General features: G+C 35.6%; 1 protein-coding gene across 4 annotated transcripts in view; it reads left to right on the forward strand.

Moving 5' to 3' along the window:
• Nucleotides 1-2,007: 2,007 nt before the first annotated feature.
• The window catches only part of LOC110107287 (eukaryotic translation initiation factor 2D), a 53,128-nt gene continuing 35,907 nt past the window's right edge, over nucleotides 2,008-19,228 (forward strand). The window contains exons 1-7 of one of the 4 annotated variants that reach the window (XM_020837494.2): nucleotides 2,008-2,225; nucleotides 2,561-2,718; nucleotides 9,285-9,396; nucleotides 10,937-11,127; nucleotides 11,252-11,346; nucleotides 11,434-11,850; nucleotides 14,640-14,748. In XM_020837494.2, the coding sequence (XP_020693153.1) occupies nucleotides 2,584-2,718; nucleotides 9,285-9,396; nucleotides 10,937-11,127; nucleotides 11,252-11,346; nucleotides 11,434-11,850; nucleotides 14,640-14,748 (1,059 nt within the window). In that variant the 5' untranslated portion in view covers nucleotides 2,008-2,225; nucleotides 2,561-2,583. Of the gene's footprint in view, nucleotides 2,226-2,560; nucleotides 2,719-9,284; nucleotides 9,397-10,936; nucleotides 11,128-11,251; nucleotides 11,347-11,433; nucleotides 11,851-14,639; nucleotides 14,749-19,228 lie in introns of those variants that run through there. The other 3 variants (XM_028698661.1, XM_020837493.2, XM_020837496.2) reach the window with 3 other exon arrangements.

The following is a 19,228-nucleotide window of genomic DNA, read 5'->3' on the forward strand; positions in this document are numbered from 1 at the left end:
CACAACCTCCGTCGCTTGACGATTACGATTCTTCCAACCACTTAGACCTTCTTCATGTATTGACTAGGATCCTCCTGGTCTCCTACGCGCGCTGACTACAGTCCTCTCGACCTTCGTCTCCTGTTGGCTACGATCCTCCCGACCTCCGTCGCCTGCTGACTACGGTCATTCCGACCACTATTTCCCGCCGACTATGATCCTTCTGACCACCATCACCCGAATACGATCTTTCCGACCTTCGTTGGCAACCGACTATAGTCCTGTCACCCAAACGAACATATCAACACTGATTCTTCCAACTTCTATCATATAATGCATTCTATATGATGTATATTTGCTACTTCGACCCAATATATCTTCCTCCTAAGGAAGAGCCTCATTTGTAATCAATTGTAAACATTAGTGGATTCATTCAAACTGGGCTGGGCTCCGTGATTTTTCTCCTTTCCAGAGTTTTCAACGTAAAAGTTCTGGTATATCTCATGAATGCTACACCCCCTCTTTCATATGTTTATGTGTTGAATCTTCGTACGACGCTAAGACGTTAAACTTTATATTTCTCTACCACCGCAAATATTCCAGAACACAACAAATAGTTATAATATAACAAATTATAAATTTGATGCAACATAATACAATCACAATGACAATAACAAAGCACAATTAAAATTTATACCATGTGTCTTGGTCAAGTGTACGAACCACTTAATGCGGACGAAGCTAATATCTTCCCATTCAGCATAGTGCTTAAGATACTTAGTAATATCCTTATAAAGTACCCAAATCTAGCCTCACATTTTGAAAGTTATAGAATCATAATTTGTATACTCAAATTCATCAAATTTGAAAGTTATGTGCATTTAACAATTTAATTCACTTATGGTGCTCAAAGTGAAGAAGCATACTTGATGAATACCTAAATATAATGATCATTTATGTTTGTTTGTTTACATAGTTAAATAAGCTTAAATAAAATTTCAAAACTTTATCATATAATTAAATACATTTGATTATTAAGTCTCCCTATCATTTATATTTATGAACATGCACATTTGTTATCTAACAATCAGCTACTTAAATTTTGCTAAACTACCCATTTAATGATAAATTAATTGCATATTTGATGTTTATTTTATTTCATTATTTGAAGCTTCTATATCTTATATATTTTGAAAAGTATGTATATTATTATAGATAATGTATGAGAGAAAATATTAAATTAATATTTAGATATATTAATTAAAATACATTCTTATTAATGTTAAATTTAACTACATAGCTCAAATAATGTCCAATCAATTAGATAAACTTTAATCAACATTTTCATATCTTATTATATTTGATAATTAAACTATATATTAAATTATTTACATTAAATATATAATTAATCAATCTAAAATTAAAGTTTGGTTACAACTTTGTTAAAATATTTAATAAAACTATAAGGGGTTATTTGGTTGGTTAGAAAAGGAATGCATTGTAAAAGAAATATTTTGAAGTTGTTTGGATTAATGTAAAGTAAATGCAAATAAATGATTTTTTTTTGTTTTATTTGAAGCAATTAATGTAAAGTTCAAAAATGATAGAGCCGGTGGGGGAGGTGGTGGGGCAAAGTGGGGCAATGACAATGGCGGATGGCGGCGGTGGTAGTTGGAGATGGTGTTAGTGTTAGGTGGGGGTGTTGGCTAGCGACAACGGCGACGACGATAGATGGCGGTCGACCATGGTGGTAATTAGCGGTGGGGGTGGGGGCTGACCGACGGTGGAGTTGTCTGGTGGCAACGATTACTGGTGGTGGGGGTGGTGATAATGATTGCCGGCAGTGGATGGTGGCGGCGGCAAGCAGCTGGTGGCATTTATAATGGGCGATGATCAAGCTAATTTGTTTGTGATATAAATAATTCTCATTTAAAATTGAGCTAATTTGACTTACTCTAAAAATGAACTAAACGTTGGATCACAATCAAATTCAGCTTACATAGTTAACTGACGCAGCCCTAACTGTGAATCTGTGGCTTATCGTGACCAGTTTGCCCAATACCGATTTCCCCTCAGTTTATCCAAGCCTAGGCCTTTTACAACCTTTGCAACGGGAGAAGGGGTCCAGCCTCCAGATCAGTCTCTCTCTTTCTCTCGCGCGCGCTCTCTGTCGCGTGGCATCGCAGCTGAAAGCTCGACTTCTATCTCAGTTGGCGCAAGAATCCGGTCCCAGGTGGGATCCTTCTGTGCGTCCTGCTGCGTTTTTCGATTTTGTATTTGTTCATTTTGATTTCTTGATGGCCTTAAGTTTATTACCTACTCTGTATAATTTATGAACATTTGATCATTTCTTTCTAGATAATTATATTCCTTGTATTGATTCAATTAAGTAATAGAACGGCTGGCCTGGTGGCGGTTGCCGATGCTTCTAACGTTCCCAGGATGCTAGCTTTTGCTGGCATTCCAAGATTTTCTAGTTTCTGGTTAACAACTTAGTCCACTATGTGCACGGATAACGTTTAACTGTACCTATTTTAATCTTCTTTTCAAGTTTTGATTTATATATGCTCAATGACTGCAGCTGCTCATTCTCCGCCACTCGCCATGTTCAAGAAGCCAATTGAGGCAAAAGCGCTGCAGCGTTTGTCCGGTGCTGATAGGAAGAAGCTAAGAAGAAATACCAAGGAACGATTTCCTCTGGCTTCCGATGCTGACATTGATGCTCTTCTTCCTCTTAAGGTTGGGACTAAAGAATTCTTTACTCTTGTAACATGTCATGCATAATCTAGTGCATTTTTATTACAAATTGTGGATATTGGAAGCTGTAAATGCATATTTAATTGTGTTATGTGAATTTTCTCATAGTTTTCTACACCTAATAAGCATGGAATGATATGGACATTGACATGTAATAGGCGAGCTTATGATGTTGTACCAAAAAAACCCTAGACATTATTGGATTTCATCCATAATAGCACAATGTGTACTCATACATATCAATGTAGGCATTTCACAGGTGCCTGACAGGTTCAAATAAGAACTTGTCTGAAGCAGTAACATTACCCACCTAAGGAACTTGCTAGCATGGAGGATGACTCATCTCATCTAAACAGATCGATAAATAGACCTAGACAATGTACCTGAGGACTCGTACAACTACAAGAAGTCATGTCACGGGGGTCTTTAGCCTCGACCCACTAGACTTGGTCTATGCTCAGTTCGCAAATATCATCACCCAAAGTAAATCGCCATTTTGTGCCCTGAGGTCACAAAAAGTTTCTCGAGATGCACCTTTGATTCTAGAGGACCCGCTCATACATAATTGACTCATGTGAATCATCTTGAAGACTCACATGGTGTACTCGCCTATGAAGACTCGCCCTTGAATTGATACATGGATCCCCATCACCCCATGAAACGTGTTCTATATGGTATGTAATGGGCCATATCAAACATATTATTTTTTATTTCATGTAGACTTTCTTGTACCGCTTTAGGCTCTATAAATAAGAGGTGAATATGCACATTTTGGATTTTTTTGAACATTTTTTGTTCTTTGGTACCTCCGGATACTTCGAGATATTTTAAGCTTTCTTATTTCTCCACTCATTCTCCATACTCAAGTGAGCTTTTAATTCTCAAGTTCTTGTCTAGAAGATTGTTTGCTAATAAATTGGGTATCATCCATATATAATTTTGGATCCAACATCCTCAAATATGTGATGATCATGGATTGATGCCTAATGCGAAGATGCCTTCCTTGAAGAATAACAACATCCAGAGCTAAGTACATCACTCGTTGTGATCTTATTGAGATAGAATAAAGACTCATGAAATTGTTTCAAGATGTACTTGGAAGGTTGCCAAGAAACGATCTTAGGGAAAGCACACCAGAAGGATCCTTCAACTTGGTTGTCCATCCAAGAAGACCATAAACTAGGGCGCCACCTCCATACCTATCCAAAACCAACTTGCACCCGCATCAGTGATGAATATAACTCTCGTTTGACGAGTAAGAAGAGAGGAGATGGAAACGACTAATGCATTTTCAAGGGAGATCGTAAAGGTGAGGTCGCTTCTCAAACTCAAACTACCTAGCTTGGAGCTCTATATAGGGAGGACTGATCCATTTGATCACAACACGCACATCAATGATGCCTTGAAGTGTTGGTTTTTTTTACCACCCTCAATGAATCCGCTCTTCGGTGGTTCACGATGCCTTGAAGTCGTCTATTCTGATTCATAGTTAATCGTAACTCAATGACGAGTATGAGTTACATGATGAGGTGTTGTTGAAATATCTCTTCAGGGTGAAGACAACGAGTCGAATTTGAAGATTGACCGCTTGGCGAGTTGGATAAATCCATAATTGGAATACCTTAAGACAAACAAGATAAGCTTTGAAATCATTGACCTAAGGTGATTCAAAATAAAAGTCGAGCAATATTAAATAAATGCAGGTGATTTTTTCAGGAGGTTGGCGACCTCCCTCAACTTGTGATGCGTGAGAGAAGACGGGAAGGAAATAATACCCAGAGAAGTGTACTCAGGCAAGTGTAGAAATGACTTAGGAGGAAGGACACTCACCCATAGAATTCTGTGAGAATGGTACTTCTGGCTAACTCTTTGAAAGAAACGTGTGAAAGTTCTGAAAGAGATGCTTGCATTGGTAGAAATCACATACAATTATAGCCATGTCATAATCTTTAGCTTATCAACAATCCTTGGTCGTTTGTGGTATGGGGGATGGATCTCATTAGCTCATTCCCACCATCGAGTGGACAGAGAAAATTTATCTTGGTGATGGTGGATAACTTCAGCAAGTGGATAGAAACAAAGGCACTCGCCAAGGCTACTGTTGAAGCTTCTAAAAAATTTCTATGATCAGACATCAATTGCAGCTATGTTTTTCCACTCACTATAATAACTGACAGCACACCACAATTCACTGGCAAGAAGATCAGGGACTTTTGCAAATCAAAAGGCATTCGCTTTAAGTTTGCCTTAGTTTACTACCAACAAACAAATGGATAAGAATAAGTAGCAAACAAGATAATACTAAATATTTTGAGTAAGGTGGAAGGAACCAAAGGCAAATGGGTCAAAGCACTCCAACTCCCTTCAATCTTATGGGCATTAAGAACGACTCTTCCCTTAGCCACAAGTCAGACACCATTCTCGTTCTCTCACAGTGTTGACGCCCTACTCCGAGTTGAACTCGAACTCACAACCAACGAGTGGTTGTTGTCACCAGCTTTTACAAAGATGAGCTCAATGAATGGGAAGAAAGGAACTAAGAAGATTTATAGACCGCATTTGACCTCGTAGAAGAACTAAGAGCATAAGTAACCCTTTTTAGACAAGAAGAGGTAAAAGGAGGATGCCGATGTGTTACTATGTCAACATTAAGGAAAAATCATTCCACTCCAACTTAGCTCTCATAAAAGCAGATGCCGCAACTCGTCAGTCAATACTTGATACATTTCTTCTTTTGTTCAATCACAGTTAGAGTAAACCTTATGCAGTTCATATGAGGAGGATGTGAAAAGGATCATGTTTACCGGAAGTTGATTTCTTGTGGAGGCTCATCTTACAGGATCTGCTGGAAGTGTGGGTAAAAGGAGCTTTTTAATACTTGTAAATTTGCTCAATAGAGAAGAATTTAAGCGGGATAGTCTAACCTAATCTTCATCTGTCAGTTGGGAGCTATTTAGTTATGCCATGCTTCTATTTATAGAAAATGAAGTAGAAACCATTATAAACAACCTTTATTATGACTTTGACGCACTCATCTATTTGATTTTTGTAATACTTCAATTATTGTGGCTCATAATGTCTCTTTGTATCCTTTTATATAGTATGGTTCACAATAATCAAATATAGTGCTTAAGTGTAGTACGTCTTTTTTTTTACTGTTGTTCGCTCAAGAAAAATGGTTCTTCGGCATGAATCCCGCTTTTCACTTAGGAATCCATTCTCCTTTAATTGACATTTGCATTGCATGTGAGAGAAAACCTTTAGTTATGATTTATTTTAACATCAAGATGTAGAATGGGTAGATTCACATCAACCTGCAGAATTTCACCTAAATGCAAATGTTGGGAACATTTCATTGTCAAGGTCCCATTTATGATGAGTACATGAATCTATTTCATAAAAACCCTGCAAAATAATTAGCATAGAATGGATTTGATTTGCAAGAATTGGGTTAAGGATAAGAGTTAGGCGTTTTGAGTTTCTTAGTTGTTATAACGTTTTGAACATAAGATTGTGTGGATGGAATGTACCCTTTGTCAGTAATGTCATATTGACAACCCTTTAGGTTGGCTGGCTCAAGTTACTGGTATAATTCATCGAAAAATAGTGCATAATAGCAGTTTCCATGTTAATTTGGAATGCTTGGATATGGTTTAAAAGATCACATTGTATTCATGTTGTAAGCAACAAAGAACAAACAAACAACCCCTTGCAGACATGATTGACAAAAAATAGTTTCATCCATTTTCTTGCTGACATTCAAAGGTAGAGTGGTTCTTATAGTTTCATGTGGATTGAGAAAGATGAAAACTTCAGGATTCATTCAAACATAATTGTCAGCAGAATTTTCAACTTCTTTTAACATCTCTCATTTGACACCTATATATTATTTGTGAGAAATACCTAGTTATCAAACGCTACATCTCATGAAAATTAGTTTCATGAACTCACTCTAACCTCTCACTCATCCACTCAGCTTAGAAAAACTTGGTCATGTTCTCATTCCCTCATCAAAGCCATCTAACCCACTAGCTTTCAGCCGCAAAGGCGATTAGAACACGAATTCGTAGTATTGTCAATTGCATGTGAATTTTTTTGAACCCTCATCAAAGCCATCTATCCCACTAGCTTTCAGCCGCAAAGGCGGTTAGAACACGTTCTTGAAGCTTGTGAAGATCTCTAGCACCACAGTATAAACAGCAATTTTCATGTACTTACATCGTTGAAGGTGAGATACAAATGCTACATGAAGAGGGACCTTCATAAACTGCACAAACGCCCCTCAAGTTGTTTGATAGGGCCATTGATGTTGGAGACTTTCTGAGGTTTTCAATTTATGGTATCATGAATAACAAGTTAATAATCATATGTGCCCCCAACAAAGAGAAATAAAAAAAAAAGTATTTTATATGAGCTGGGACATTACATTAAAATAGTCAAAAAAGCATGCTGCTAAATGTTTTCTCACAAATATAGCAAATCATACTTTATTGAAGCACTTTCTCATTAAATTTATAAAAGTCAGATAAAAGCAATATTAATTTAGGAATCCCTTCACAAAAATACGGATATGGATATATTAACCTTTTGTGTTTCTCCAGTAGCAACAACAACAACAACAACATCAACCTTTATCCCACAACGTATGGTCGGCTACATGAATCCTTTGTCTCCATTGTATCCTGTTAAGAATCAAATTCTCATTTAAATCTAATAAAGAAATGTCATTTCTAATATTTTTTAATCAAGTCTTTTTAGGTCTACCTCTACTTTTCTTAACATAAGCCAAATCTAATAAATCTACTCTCCTAACTGGGTCATCGGAAGGCTGCCATTTTATGTGACCAAACCATCTAAGCCGACTCTCTCTAATCTTATCTTCCATTTGAGCTACTCCAACCTTTTGTGTTTCTCTGAAGGAGTTATTTCATTTGACCGAATCTAGTGGACTTCTTTGAACATAAGAAGTTGCTCATATCTATTGATTATTGGATGAACAAGTGCGATTGGTTGCGAACAGTGAATCTGAGTGAGAATGGCACAATTGCATGGACCAAGAGCTTTCCTGAAGACCCTTCTAGAGTATGCCTTGATGACCTTCTTTAGTGCCTTATTGAAGGGACCTATTGAATATTGGAGGCTTGAATGCGTGCCACATGTCGGTCTACCATTGGCTTTAGGAAGACATGATTTATAAATGTTACACCACTAAACTTGGGTTGAGTTCTTTTAAAATGGGAGATAATTGATACATCCCATAGAAGCAGCCCACTTAATCCCATCTTTTTGCCATATTTGTGTTTGAACCTTTATTTCTTACCGTTATAATTCAACATGAAATATCTATTACAACATTAAATATCTATTACTTAAGTTGTTAATTAACGTATAGGCTTATGTGTCACTCAGTACCTGGTTATCGAATGTAAGTATAGTCTAGCTTTTATTTTCTTTGCGTTACCTTTTGTCAGCTATTATTCTACTTATAGTAAAAGAGAAGACGACTGTGTTATCATCTTTTTATCATGTGCTCAACTTTACTCCACTTTGTTGGGGAGAAGCCAACAAAAACCTAGAGGGAAGAATTGGTCAAGGGATGATGGGTGGTAAGCAGGCGATATGTGGAAGAAGTGCATATTCTGTATAGCAACTTATAGCTATTAGTGATAAATTCTCTAGTGAAATCAACGTAGAATCATCTAGCCGAGGTTTTCAATCACGGTGCTTCCTTTTTTTTTAAATTATTGTGGTGGAAAAAAATATTGAAAATGTTGTGACTGCAAATGGTGTAGAACACATATAGCAATAAAATGTAATTATAGGTTGGTGTTGCCATCCTTAGAAGAGGATGAAGGTTTACAGATTAGCGGTGTTGCGGAAGCTGTAAGTTTAAATAAGAAATAAATCAAATAGGTGTTCAAGGAAAGAGTTAGAATCATTTCCCTTATCTTCCATTTTTTTTTTATGGAGTTGAAATTTTTTTAGATACATTTTAACCTGCTTTTAGAAGTTACTGTTATTAGTAATGTTGTTATTATCATTAAACAATGATTCAAAGGAATGTATCAATGAAGTAATTTTGCTGGTGTGATTTATTGGTTTATGGAAAAATTAAGCTTCTTTAATATAATACATGCTATTAATATTATTGTTATTATTTAGTAGATACAGGCCTCTTAACAAAGTATTTGTACTGGCGCAACTTGTTGGTGAACGGAAAATTAATTCCCTTTATTCTAAAAGAGATTAAATGATGTCATAGGATATAACGTATATATTGTAATGAATTACAGCTTTTAAGTTTGCAGGCAGCTGGCAGTCTCATATGTTGTCTATGATTTGTTACTCGATATATTTAATGCTATGATCAATTATGTCCTGATAATCCTATGAAAATCTACAGTTATTTTCTTCCTATTTATCATATTGAATTGCTGGTGCAGTTGTTATAATTGATCTATTTTTCTTCTAACGGTTTTGCTTGGATGGACATTGTTGATGCTTACTGTGCCTAGGTTGTTTTCAACATGTGTTATGTCTTTATCTAGGCAGAGATAACAGTGGCGAAGCTTCCAAACCGTGTACATATATATGGAGTTGAGGGAGGACTTCCAGTGCTTTTTGATGTGGATGGCAGAGACAATGACATATTTCCAACAGGTCTTGAACATCTGGCCCGTACTTACATGTTCATATCTTTGCTTAATAGTTGCTTTTGTTCTACCTTTAAAGTATATGGTTATTCTATTTCGATGAATTTCTGTCTTCTAATTGAGTTTTTATGAGTTCATCTATCTTTCATGAAGAGGGAGTAAGGGACACATGAGATCTGAAACAAAAGTGGGAGCACGGAGCATGAACACATTGGATACGGGGCACAATTTTTAAGAACATAGGAGAGGATTGTGGTTTGGACACAAGTTTCAATGTAGATGCATTAATAGTATTAAATATGACAAATCCCCTCTTTCACAATGATAAGAGCATTATAATTTGAATCTTGGTAATAGGAATAAAATTATACTTGTCAGGATATTATAGGAGGCTAAATCAATTATGAGAAATCATCATTCTTATAATTAGGCTGACATTGTTTGTGTAATGTGTCATATTCATGCTTATGATGTGTGAAGAGCTGTTTAAAAAGTGTCCAATAGGTTTCTATGAACTAACTGAATTTTAGAAAAATTAAAAATTATGACATCAATTGAGGCTCCGACATGATATCCTAGAGTGGCCTTCCAACATTAAAAAGAAACCCTCTCGAAGTGCTTGTAGTTCATAGGAGTAAAGGGCATCCTATTTGATTCTGAAGAGGTTGCCTTTCCATTAGGTGTTTTAAATATGATTTTTTAAAGTGATTTGAAAAGTTTCGTTAGTGTGATAGAAAATATTTCTACCAATTTCCAAATATTTTTTCAATCATGACAACTGTGGAAACCTAAAAAAGTTAGTGTGATAGAAAATATTTCCACCAATTTCCAAATATTTTTTCAATCATGACAACTGTGGAAACCTAGAAAAGTTAGTGTGATAGAAAATATTTCCACCAATTTCCAAATAGTATTTTTTTTTCTGTTTTATCTTAATGCTGCTATTTTTCTAGTTTATCCTTGATAATCGGTTTTATCTTTTACATATGATTCAAGAATTGCCAAATCGAATATTATTGCTCAGTCGTTTCTTCTGAGATCTGTCAATATCATATATCAGTTTTGGATAACTTAGGTTAACATACTTATTTTGAATTTTCAATTCTAAATTTATTTCAATATTTTTGTGCTTTAATGTACTGTTTATTTGTCTGCCTTGCTATTAATTTTGTTGTTTACTTGTTTACCAATTTGTTCTCATCTTTTTGGGAAAGTTTGCAATCAGAAGAATACTCGTCATCATTAACATTTTCTATTTGCAATCAGCTTGTATGGATCCCTCTACATCTTTTTCTTGCTAAGATCAGCATTAAGTTTCTCTTAGCGAATAAATCCTTTCAAACAATTCCTTATTCCTAAACATTAAAATTTGTTCTTAGCCGTCTTGCATTGTATTTCACATTATTTTTACCATCTTAGTGCCGTCTCATACGCACAGTCCTATACTAATTAATACCATCCCAATCAATTTTCTCGATTCTTGTCCACAATATGATTTCAACAGACATTTCCTTCAAAAATCTACTGATTTTTCCCTAATATCCCAGTATATGCACTCTGGATTGTCCCCGAACTACTACCTGCTTTTGTGCTCAAAGGTGGTGAAGTTTCTCGTTTTGTTATTGGAGGCGCTGATTTGATGTTTCCTGGTATTAGCATACCTTCAGAGGGCTTTCCATCTTTCCTAGCAGGTCAACCTTGGGCGGTGAAAGTCCCTGGCAATGCAGCGCCTATTGCCGTAAGTGTTTCTAGCCATTCAACATTCAAGTTAGAATATGGCCTTGTTCAAAATTGATATTTTTCTTGCTCTATACATTACGCTCTAACAGTTCATTTTATTGCGGAGCTCGTGATTTGAGCAGGTCGGGACTACCATGATGAGCAGTGCGGACGCCCTAAAAGCTGGTTTGCGTGGCAAAGCTTTGCGTGTCTTGCATTATTATCGTGACTTTCTGTGGCAAGTGCTTTCAGCATAAGTAATAGATATTTAGTTAATTTCTTAGCAATTGTAGATGGTCTTAGCAGTCATATCTTCCATTTTTAGGGAATTGGCTGAAGGTCGCTATATTCCAAATGGGGGATTCCTGGAGGATATTGTCATAGAAGATCCTGCTTTATGTACAACTTCTCACACATCTGATGCTTCTGGAGATACTTTAAATGATGCACTTGATACTGTCATTGACAAAAATGAGCAGCTGCTTGATATTCCAGTTGTCCATGCTGAAGAAGACGCTGATTCTCTGCATGGTGATTCTAAGAATGATGACTTGGGGGAAATGGCTGCTGATATGGCGAGGTTAAATGTGTCAGTGAGTGTCTCAGCTGAAGAACAAAATGAAGTAAGGGGTCATGTGGGACAATCAAATGAAATAGATGCTCTATTGGATAAATGCCTCTTGCAAGCATTGCATACGACTGTCAAAGATAAAGACCTTCCATTGTCTGGAAGTATACTTTGGTATTTAACTTTTTCTTTCCTTTTTATTCCCATTATGTAGCCTACCAAACTGCTGTATCTGGAACATATGAACTAAATTCACAGAAAAACTTCCTAGCACCCAGCAAACTTCCATTTGTTCTTTTAAAAGCTGAAGCGGTGAAAGGGGGAATAGAGAAAATTGTGAGCGGGCTACCCCCCTGGCCTCCACTCCACTTAATCAAATTGGTAGTTCTTGGATAGCTTACCCATTAGATTATTTCATACTTGAATTTTTGCTCTTTAACTAATGATGTCTCGGTTTCCTTGTTATAAATAGCCTGGTACAGTAATTATTAATTAACCTGTGGTCATAAAATGGGTTAAAATGTCTGAATTTTTTTCATTGTTCAAAATTTTGTGGTTCTATTCCTAATGTGGATTTATACCTAAATTAGGTGAGATGATGCCCGCATGCATGCCAGGGATGTTGTACATGCATGCATGTTAATTTTTGTGCTCAAGCCATGCATTTAGAAATGTCTATTTGCTTGTATATGGTTTTAAATTTTAACGGTCTTTGAATTTGCACTCAAATTCTTACCCAGCCAACCTGCAATTCTGTTCTTCGAAATAAATGTTTCTTTTCATTGTCTGTTTCTATACGGGGGTGTATGCTATCTGGTACTTGTATATCTATTAAACTCTTTTTATTGATCATTTTATTTATGTTGCATACAGAGTGTGATGCCTTTTAAAAATTCAACCTAATATGACCTTTGCTTTTGTGATTTTTTAGCCATTAGATAGCTTGATATATAGATTTCACAAAAAACATGACTTGAGCATCATTTATGAAATTGTTATTTAAAAACGTTAGTAAACCATACAGCCGACATTTGTTAATAGCATAATATAGCAAATCTCAACGTACCAAACAGTATGCAACATCTAAGGCTTTTCCTAGTAAATTTTTATTTGATAGCAAAAAAATGTTGTTCTATTTTGCTGCTTCGTGGTTAAGATTTCTAATATAGTTGAACTGTATGCCTAGAAAATCCTGCTCTTTCTGTCATAGTTCTGCGCTAGACGTTTTTATTTATTTTGGTATTTAGCTAGATTCTCTCTTTCAACAAATGCTGTTTTGTTCATAAAATTTTATTTGGGGAAAATATTATTATTTTTGTTTCTTAAAAGTACTATAATTTTGTCAGCTTTCTCATCATTAATTGGATAAAAGCAAGCATCCCTTCTCTTGCTCCCTGTAACCAGCATCACTGTTTTGAGCATTAATTTAAGGTAGTTTTGATGTGAAATTGATTAGAATTGCACGTAGAAATTTATAGAGATTGAATTAGGTGTTGTAACTTCAACTAATGTTTCACTTTGAAAAGATTTTACGAATTTAAAATTGTTTAATTTGATATGACAAGTAAGTACACTATAGAATAACAAGATCTCAAAATAATATCAATTATATAATGAAAACGTTAGTGCAATAAACTAACAATCCACCACGTAACAAAGAGAAAAGTCACCTCGAGTTTCCCTCACTCACACTCCTTAAGGGTTTTAGCGGAAGAAGAGTCGCCACAATCCGGAAGATGCCACTACAAAGGAGAGGAAGCCGAGGGTAGAGATCCAATGAAAGCTAGTCGGAGGAGGGGTTGTGTGTAGACGACCGGTGATCTGCCAACGTCCGGAGGGAAGATGCTCTTCGATGGAAGGGGCTAATGAAAATGTAATGCAATCGACGTATCCTGTGATGGTTTCGTCAACCTTCAAGTTCAAATCGAAGAATGTCCGCTCTTCCTTGATTATCATATTCGAAGCCATGGTCAACGTCGGGATCGGCCATGCTCTAGCAAAAGACTTGGGGGAGGTTGTCTTCTTTCTCCTTGTAGAGATTAAACTCATGAGAAGAGAAATTCCAAGAGAGAGGGGAGAAGGGGTAAGTCGGCCAAGAAAGGGGAGGGGATTACTTGGCCAAGTTAGGAATTAGGGTTTGATTAGGAGGAAAGAGCAATAAATCTGAATTTGATTTCAGATTTGGAATTAATTGAGAGAAGGAAACTTGGGATTTTGAATTTGAATTTCAAATTCAAAGCTTGGTGGGGTTTCACGTGGGAAGAGAGAGAGAGGAGCTAGGGTGTGGCTGGCGGCATGCTTAGGGAAATAGGGGATTGGGAGGGAAAAGTTAATGCTCCTAATTTCAATATCTCACTTTGAAAAGAAATAAAGAAATTCAATCCCAATTAGAATTAATTTGGGCTTAGATTTAGGAATTTTTCTAATTTAGATATATCAAATATAGTAAATCTGAACTAATACATAAAATATATCAAATATATAAACTCCTCATCATAGCTGTCGATCTACGATGCTTCCGGCGGTAGACATTCCGGAATCTCCTACTGATGTCCTCATCAAGTTTTTCTCTTGCTTTTAGTTTTTCTACTTTTGCTTCCGGGAGAGGCAGAAATAACCGTTCCGCTTTTGGCTTCTTTATACTTATTTTTGTACAACTTTATTGCTGCTTGTGCCTGTTAGGACATGGAAGTTCCGTTAAGTCTTTGGAAGTATTTTAAGCGTTCACTAATTCGGCAATATGTGTTGATAAAGTAGCATTGTAAACACAACTAACTGGAATTTAATCAATTTATAACTCAATTTACGCGATTCCCTTAATTATAATCAGAAGAATAACAAACACAATCAGTTGGACATGTTACGGGCTTAGTTGAACTCTTCTTGTAGTTGAACTATTGTGTTTTATTTAATGTCATTAATCTATTAGTTGTTGAAGTGCTTCTCGATGCTTTTTGTTCTAGGTCAAACCACGTATTGGCTTGCAGACCAGCTGGCATCACATTGGACATTAAAAGATCTTCTCATAAGAAACTTTCAAAATGGTTGCAATCAAAGTGTTCGGCTGGGTTGGTAAATAATTAACACTCGATCATCTTCATGTCAGGTTCTTGAAGCTTTAATTATTGGAGTTCTCATCCTTATGGCCATAGAAAAAGTTAAAGGAGATAAAAATTTAGAATAAATTAATAGGAGACCTGATTTTGTAAGTAGTACGAAACTTGCGGGCTGATATAGCCGAACACATCACCTAGGCTAGTTAATTGTTTCAATACTAGTAAAGCATGCGAGCAAGTATTTTATATGGCCATGATTTGATGATATCGCAATCATTATTGTGTTGCAAGACAACTCAGGGAATAACTGCTACAAGTGATGCAGCTAACTAATATTTTTTAAACAATAATATATTTCCTATGTTTCTGTTTAAACTGAAGTATCTGTTGTGGAATCATGAAAGAAAAAAAAAAGAAAGTGCAGTTTTCTTTCCTGTCAAGAAATGTGTTCATGTGTTAATTTTTAGCCTGATCTTGATATGGTAGATGAGCATATCTGTTGCATACAGAATTTTTTACTGTTAGTGCAGGAAGTACATTAGATTTGCAAAAATTATGTCAATGTTGTTCAAGTTAGCTTTTTATTCTTTCTGACTCTTGCATTTCATTTGTTGCTTACTGTGGTAGTACTTTTTCCTCCATAGATAATTCTATTTTGAGGGTTTGCAAATTATTCGTCATTTCTTCTTATTTTGATTCTTTAGGGTTTATAAAGATTGTAAAGTCATTTCGAGTAAAAGGTACCCAACATCACTTATTAGTTTTGGATTTTAAGATGAAGGATATAAAATGAAAAATAAAGTAAAATATTATTCTAAAATTAGATAAGATTATTTAAAAAAAATGCTAAGAAAAATATTTTTGAGAATAAGATTCGAGAGTTTATTATTTGTATTTTTCATGAGAAAGCTACTATTATGTAGAAAAAAAGAGTTAGTGAGATTTAGAATGTTACAAAATACGTGTTTGTAGAATTAAACTAAAAAACTTATAATAAAAATAATTGGTGGAATCAATATGTGTAAGAGAAGATAAAACATACGAAACTTGTTATAAAAAATTGTTTAAATATAAAAGTTTGGAAAATTCGGATAGATATAGAGGGCTTGTAGGGAGTTTAAGAAAGTAATATGTGATGTAAATAATTTAACTTTTAATGATCTATATAATAGATTAAATACTAAGTAAGACGAAAGATATTTATAAGTTAGCCAAGTAAAGAGATATGAGGATATTCAATATAAGTGGATGAGATATTTCGATAAACTTTTCAATGAAGGTTATGTGAATACAATTGACTTTAGTGACCTTAGCACCTTAAATGAAAATCAAGATTTTTTTTAATTTTTATTATCTTATTAGTAAAATTGAAGTTGAAGAGGCTTTAAAAAAGTGAAGTGTGAAAAAGTAGTAGGACCTGATGTTCCAATCAAAATGTGGAAATGCTTGGGAGATCAAGGAATTTTTTGTCTTACTAAACTTTTTAATATTATTTTAAAGACTTTAAAAATGCCTCATATGTGGAGAAAGCGTGTTGATTCTTATTTTTAAGAATAAATGTGATGCATAATAGTGTGCAAATTATAGAGGAGTTAAGTTCGCGTGTCATTAAAATTATTTGAGATAATAATTGAACATAGGTTACAACGTCATAATAATATTTCTCAAAATCAGTTTGAGTTCATGCTATGTAGATTTAGCATGAAAGCTATACATTTGCTCAGAGATTTGATGGAAAAGTATAGAGAGAGTAAGGAGGATCTACACATGATATTTATTGATTTAGAAAATTTTAAGAGAAGTACTCTAGAGAGTTCTAGAAAAGAAATGAGTTAATAGTTCTTATATTGAAGTCATCAAGGATATGTATATTGGAGCTGTTAATAGTGTTAAAACACAACTTGGTTTGACCAAGAATTTTTCCATTTCATTGGATTACATCAAGGATCAAGTTTAAGCCCATATATTTTTTTGCTTTAGTCACGGATGTTCTTACTAGCATTTTGCAAGAGGATGTACCTTGGCATATGCTTTTTGTTGATGATATTCTTATTGTTGATAAGAATAGAGAGGGAGTTGATGAAAAACTTAAATTATGGAGGTCAACCGTAGAGTCTAAATATTTCCATTTGAGTAGGTCTAAAACCGAATATATGAATTATGATTTTAATATTAATAGATCTAATGGTGGGATTGTGACATTGGGTGATAAAGTTATTGCACATTTTAGATATCTAAGGTATATTGTTCAAAGTGATGGTGAAATAGATATTTATAGAATTCGATGATAGCAAAAATTACCGATTTCGAGGATCTATGAAGTTGGATGGTTGAAATGGAGGATTTGATCAGGCCTATTGTGTGATAGAAAAGTACCCTTCAAACTTAAGGAAAAATTTTATAAGTCGGCGGTGATACCTGTAATGATTTATGAACAAAATTTTGGCTATTAAAATAGAATAATAAAATTTTGGCGATGAGACCGAATCATCTCGCCCACTCTCTCATTTCCTTTATACCACTTGCAGGAATTGTCCTGGATCCATTTGACACTCTCGTGCTCGCCTCTCTCTCTCTCTCTCTCTCTCTCTCTCTCTCTCTCTCTCTCTCTCTCTCTCTCGTTTTAATTCAATAATGCACACAGGAACCCCGAGGCTCTTGAACTTCCTCCCTCTCGTTATCTATCTGCCGCATGCAGGATCCCAAATGAAGAAGCCCTGCTCGACTCCTCCATCCCACATGCAACCTTCGCCTCGTCCCGCCTGTGCCTCCATCTCGATCCGCCACAGGCAACCCACACCTCTGTCCCTCACGCTACTTGCACCTTTGACTCGACACCCGCTCCAACGCTCTCTTCTGCGTCTCTAACTCTAGGCCTGTCTGTTGTATTGTGATCTAGACCCGTCCCGACCTCCAACCATCTGACTCATCTTGCTCGATTCGTGCTCAATGCTACCCAAGTCAACACTCGTCGGCCTCACCCGCACCCGACCTTCGACCCGCCCGATTCGACTCCTTCCTGCACACGAGCGACCCAACCAGACCCGATAGCGATTTCGACCCAGCCTCCCACGACTCGATCCCAGCCACAGCTCGACTGATCGCATGACCAAAGCAGATCGACCTCGCCACCAACCCTACTATACTTCTTGTACCTATCCGACCCAACCGATCTTTCTCTCCTATCCGACTTGACAGCACTCAAGAAACCATCAGTCGCTCAACCTATTGCTGTCATCATCTCTCTTCATACACTCAAATGTATAAATTCCTTTCTTGCTTACTTAAACAACAGGTAAAGAAAAACCTATGTCCGTCGTATCTTTAAGACTTCAGGACAAAAATAAGAACTAAAGAAGACACGCGTTGTCATATTTTTTTGATATAGCTAGGAGAAATAACTTATACAAAGACCTTGCGCCGTTATATTTTTGATCCGGTCGGGAAGAGGAAAAGGCAAATGACCCCTACATAAGTGGGACGTCGGGAGCATGTCGAAATTTTGAACAGACAAAGGACCCCTACATAATTAATTTAAAACAATAAAAACGAAGAATGACAAAATCATATTTTTCTAATTTAGTATTTAACCAATTGAAATGTTTATTATTCAAAATGATTGCTCGCTATTGATGAATTAGAACATTTAAATTAAGTGAAAAAGAACAATAATCATTATAAGTTGGAGAAAATCAGTTGAAGGATTTATTACATCTAAAGATATTTGAGTGTTGTAGTCAACATAATCTACAAGAAACAACATCTGTTGTTTAACAACATTCTAAAGTTTAGACACTTCATTAGACAAAAGCATTGGCGTAATCTTTAATGATATCTTAAACTCAACTCAGATGAAATAATGAAGTTAACTAGTGGTGTCAAGGCTGGGTTCCTCATCGGTAATATGCTGAGCTAAAAAGGATTCAAAAATCGGTGAACTAAAATAAACATGTTGAACTTGTACAATTGGTTGCATGGAATTGAAGTCAAAAATATCTTTGAGATGCATATTTAAGAATATCATTGAAAAAGTCGATTTCATGTTTAGAATTCTTAGACCGAACAGCTCTTTAAGTTAACAAACATTTTACTAAGCTATAAGATTGAAAACTCTTCCTATATAATATAGTTTGCTTTTGGGAGTGAAACTTCCTTCTGAACTTAAAAGGGCCTTAAAAATTGATTAGTAGGTAACCATTTGGACAAGACGGGAGCAAACAGTAACTGCCTTTTCAAAAATTCACTGGTTTCCTTTTTTTTCCAGCTGTCCATTTTGATATACTAATCTCATCTTTTAGATTTGATATGGCTTCGAGGAAAAACAAGCATGTAATTTAAAAGTAATATCTTTTAAAACCTATAATTATAATATTCTTTGGTTAGTAAAATGAGGAATTCAGTTTGTCACTTAAGAACAGATGGAGAAAGGTGCAATATTCTCACCCTCAAGGACATAAACGACATAATGGTAATCGATGATCAAGCAAGGTCCTCCA

The sequence above is a fragment of the Dendrobium catenatum genome, unplaced genomic scaffold, assembly GCF_001605985.2.
Source record: "Dendrobium catenatum unplaced genomic scaffold, ASM160598v2 fragScaff_scaffold_129, whole genome shotgun sequence".
Taxonomy (NCBI): Eukaryota; Viridiplantae; Streptophyta; class Magnoliopsida; order Asparagales; family Orchidaceae; genus Dendrobium; species Dendrobium catenatum.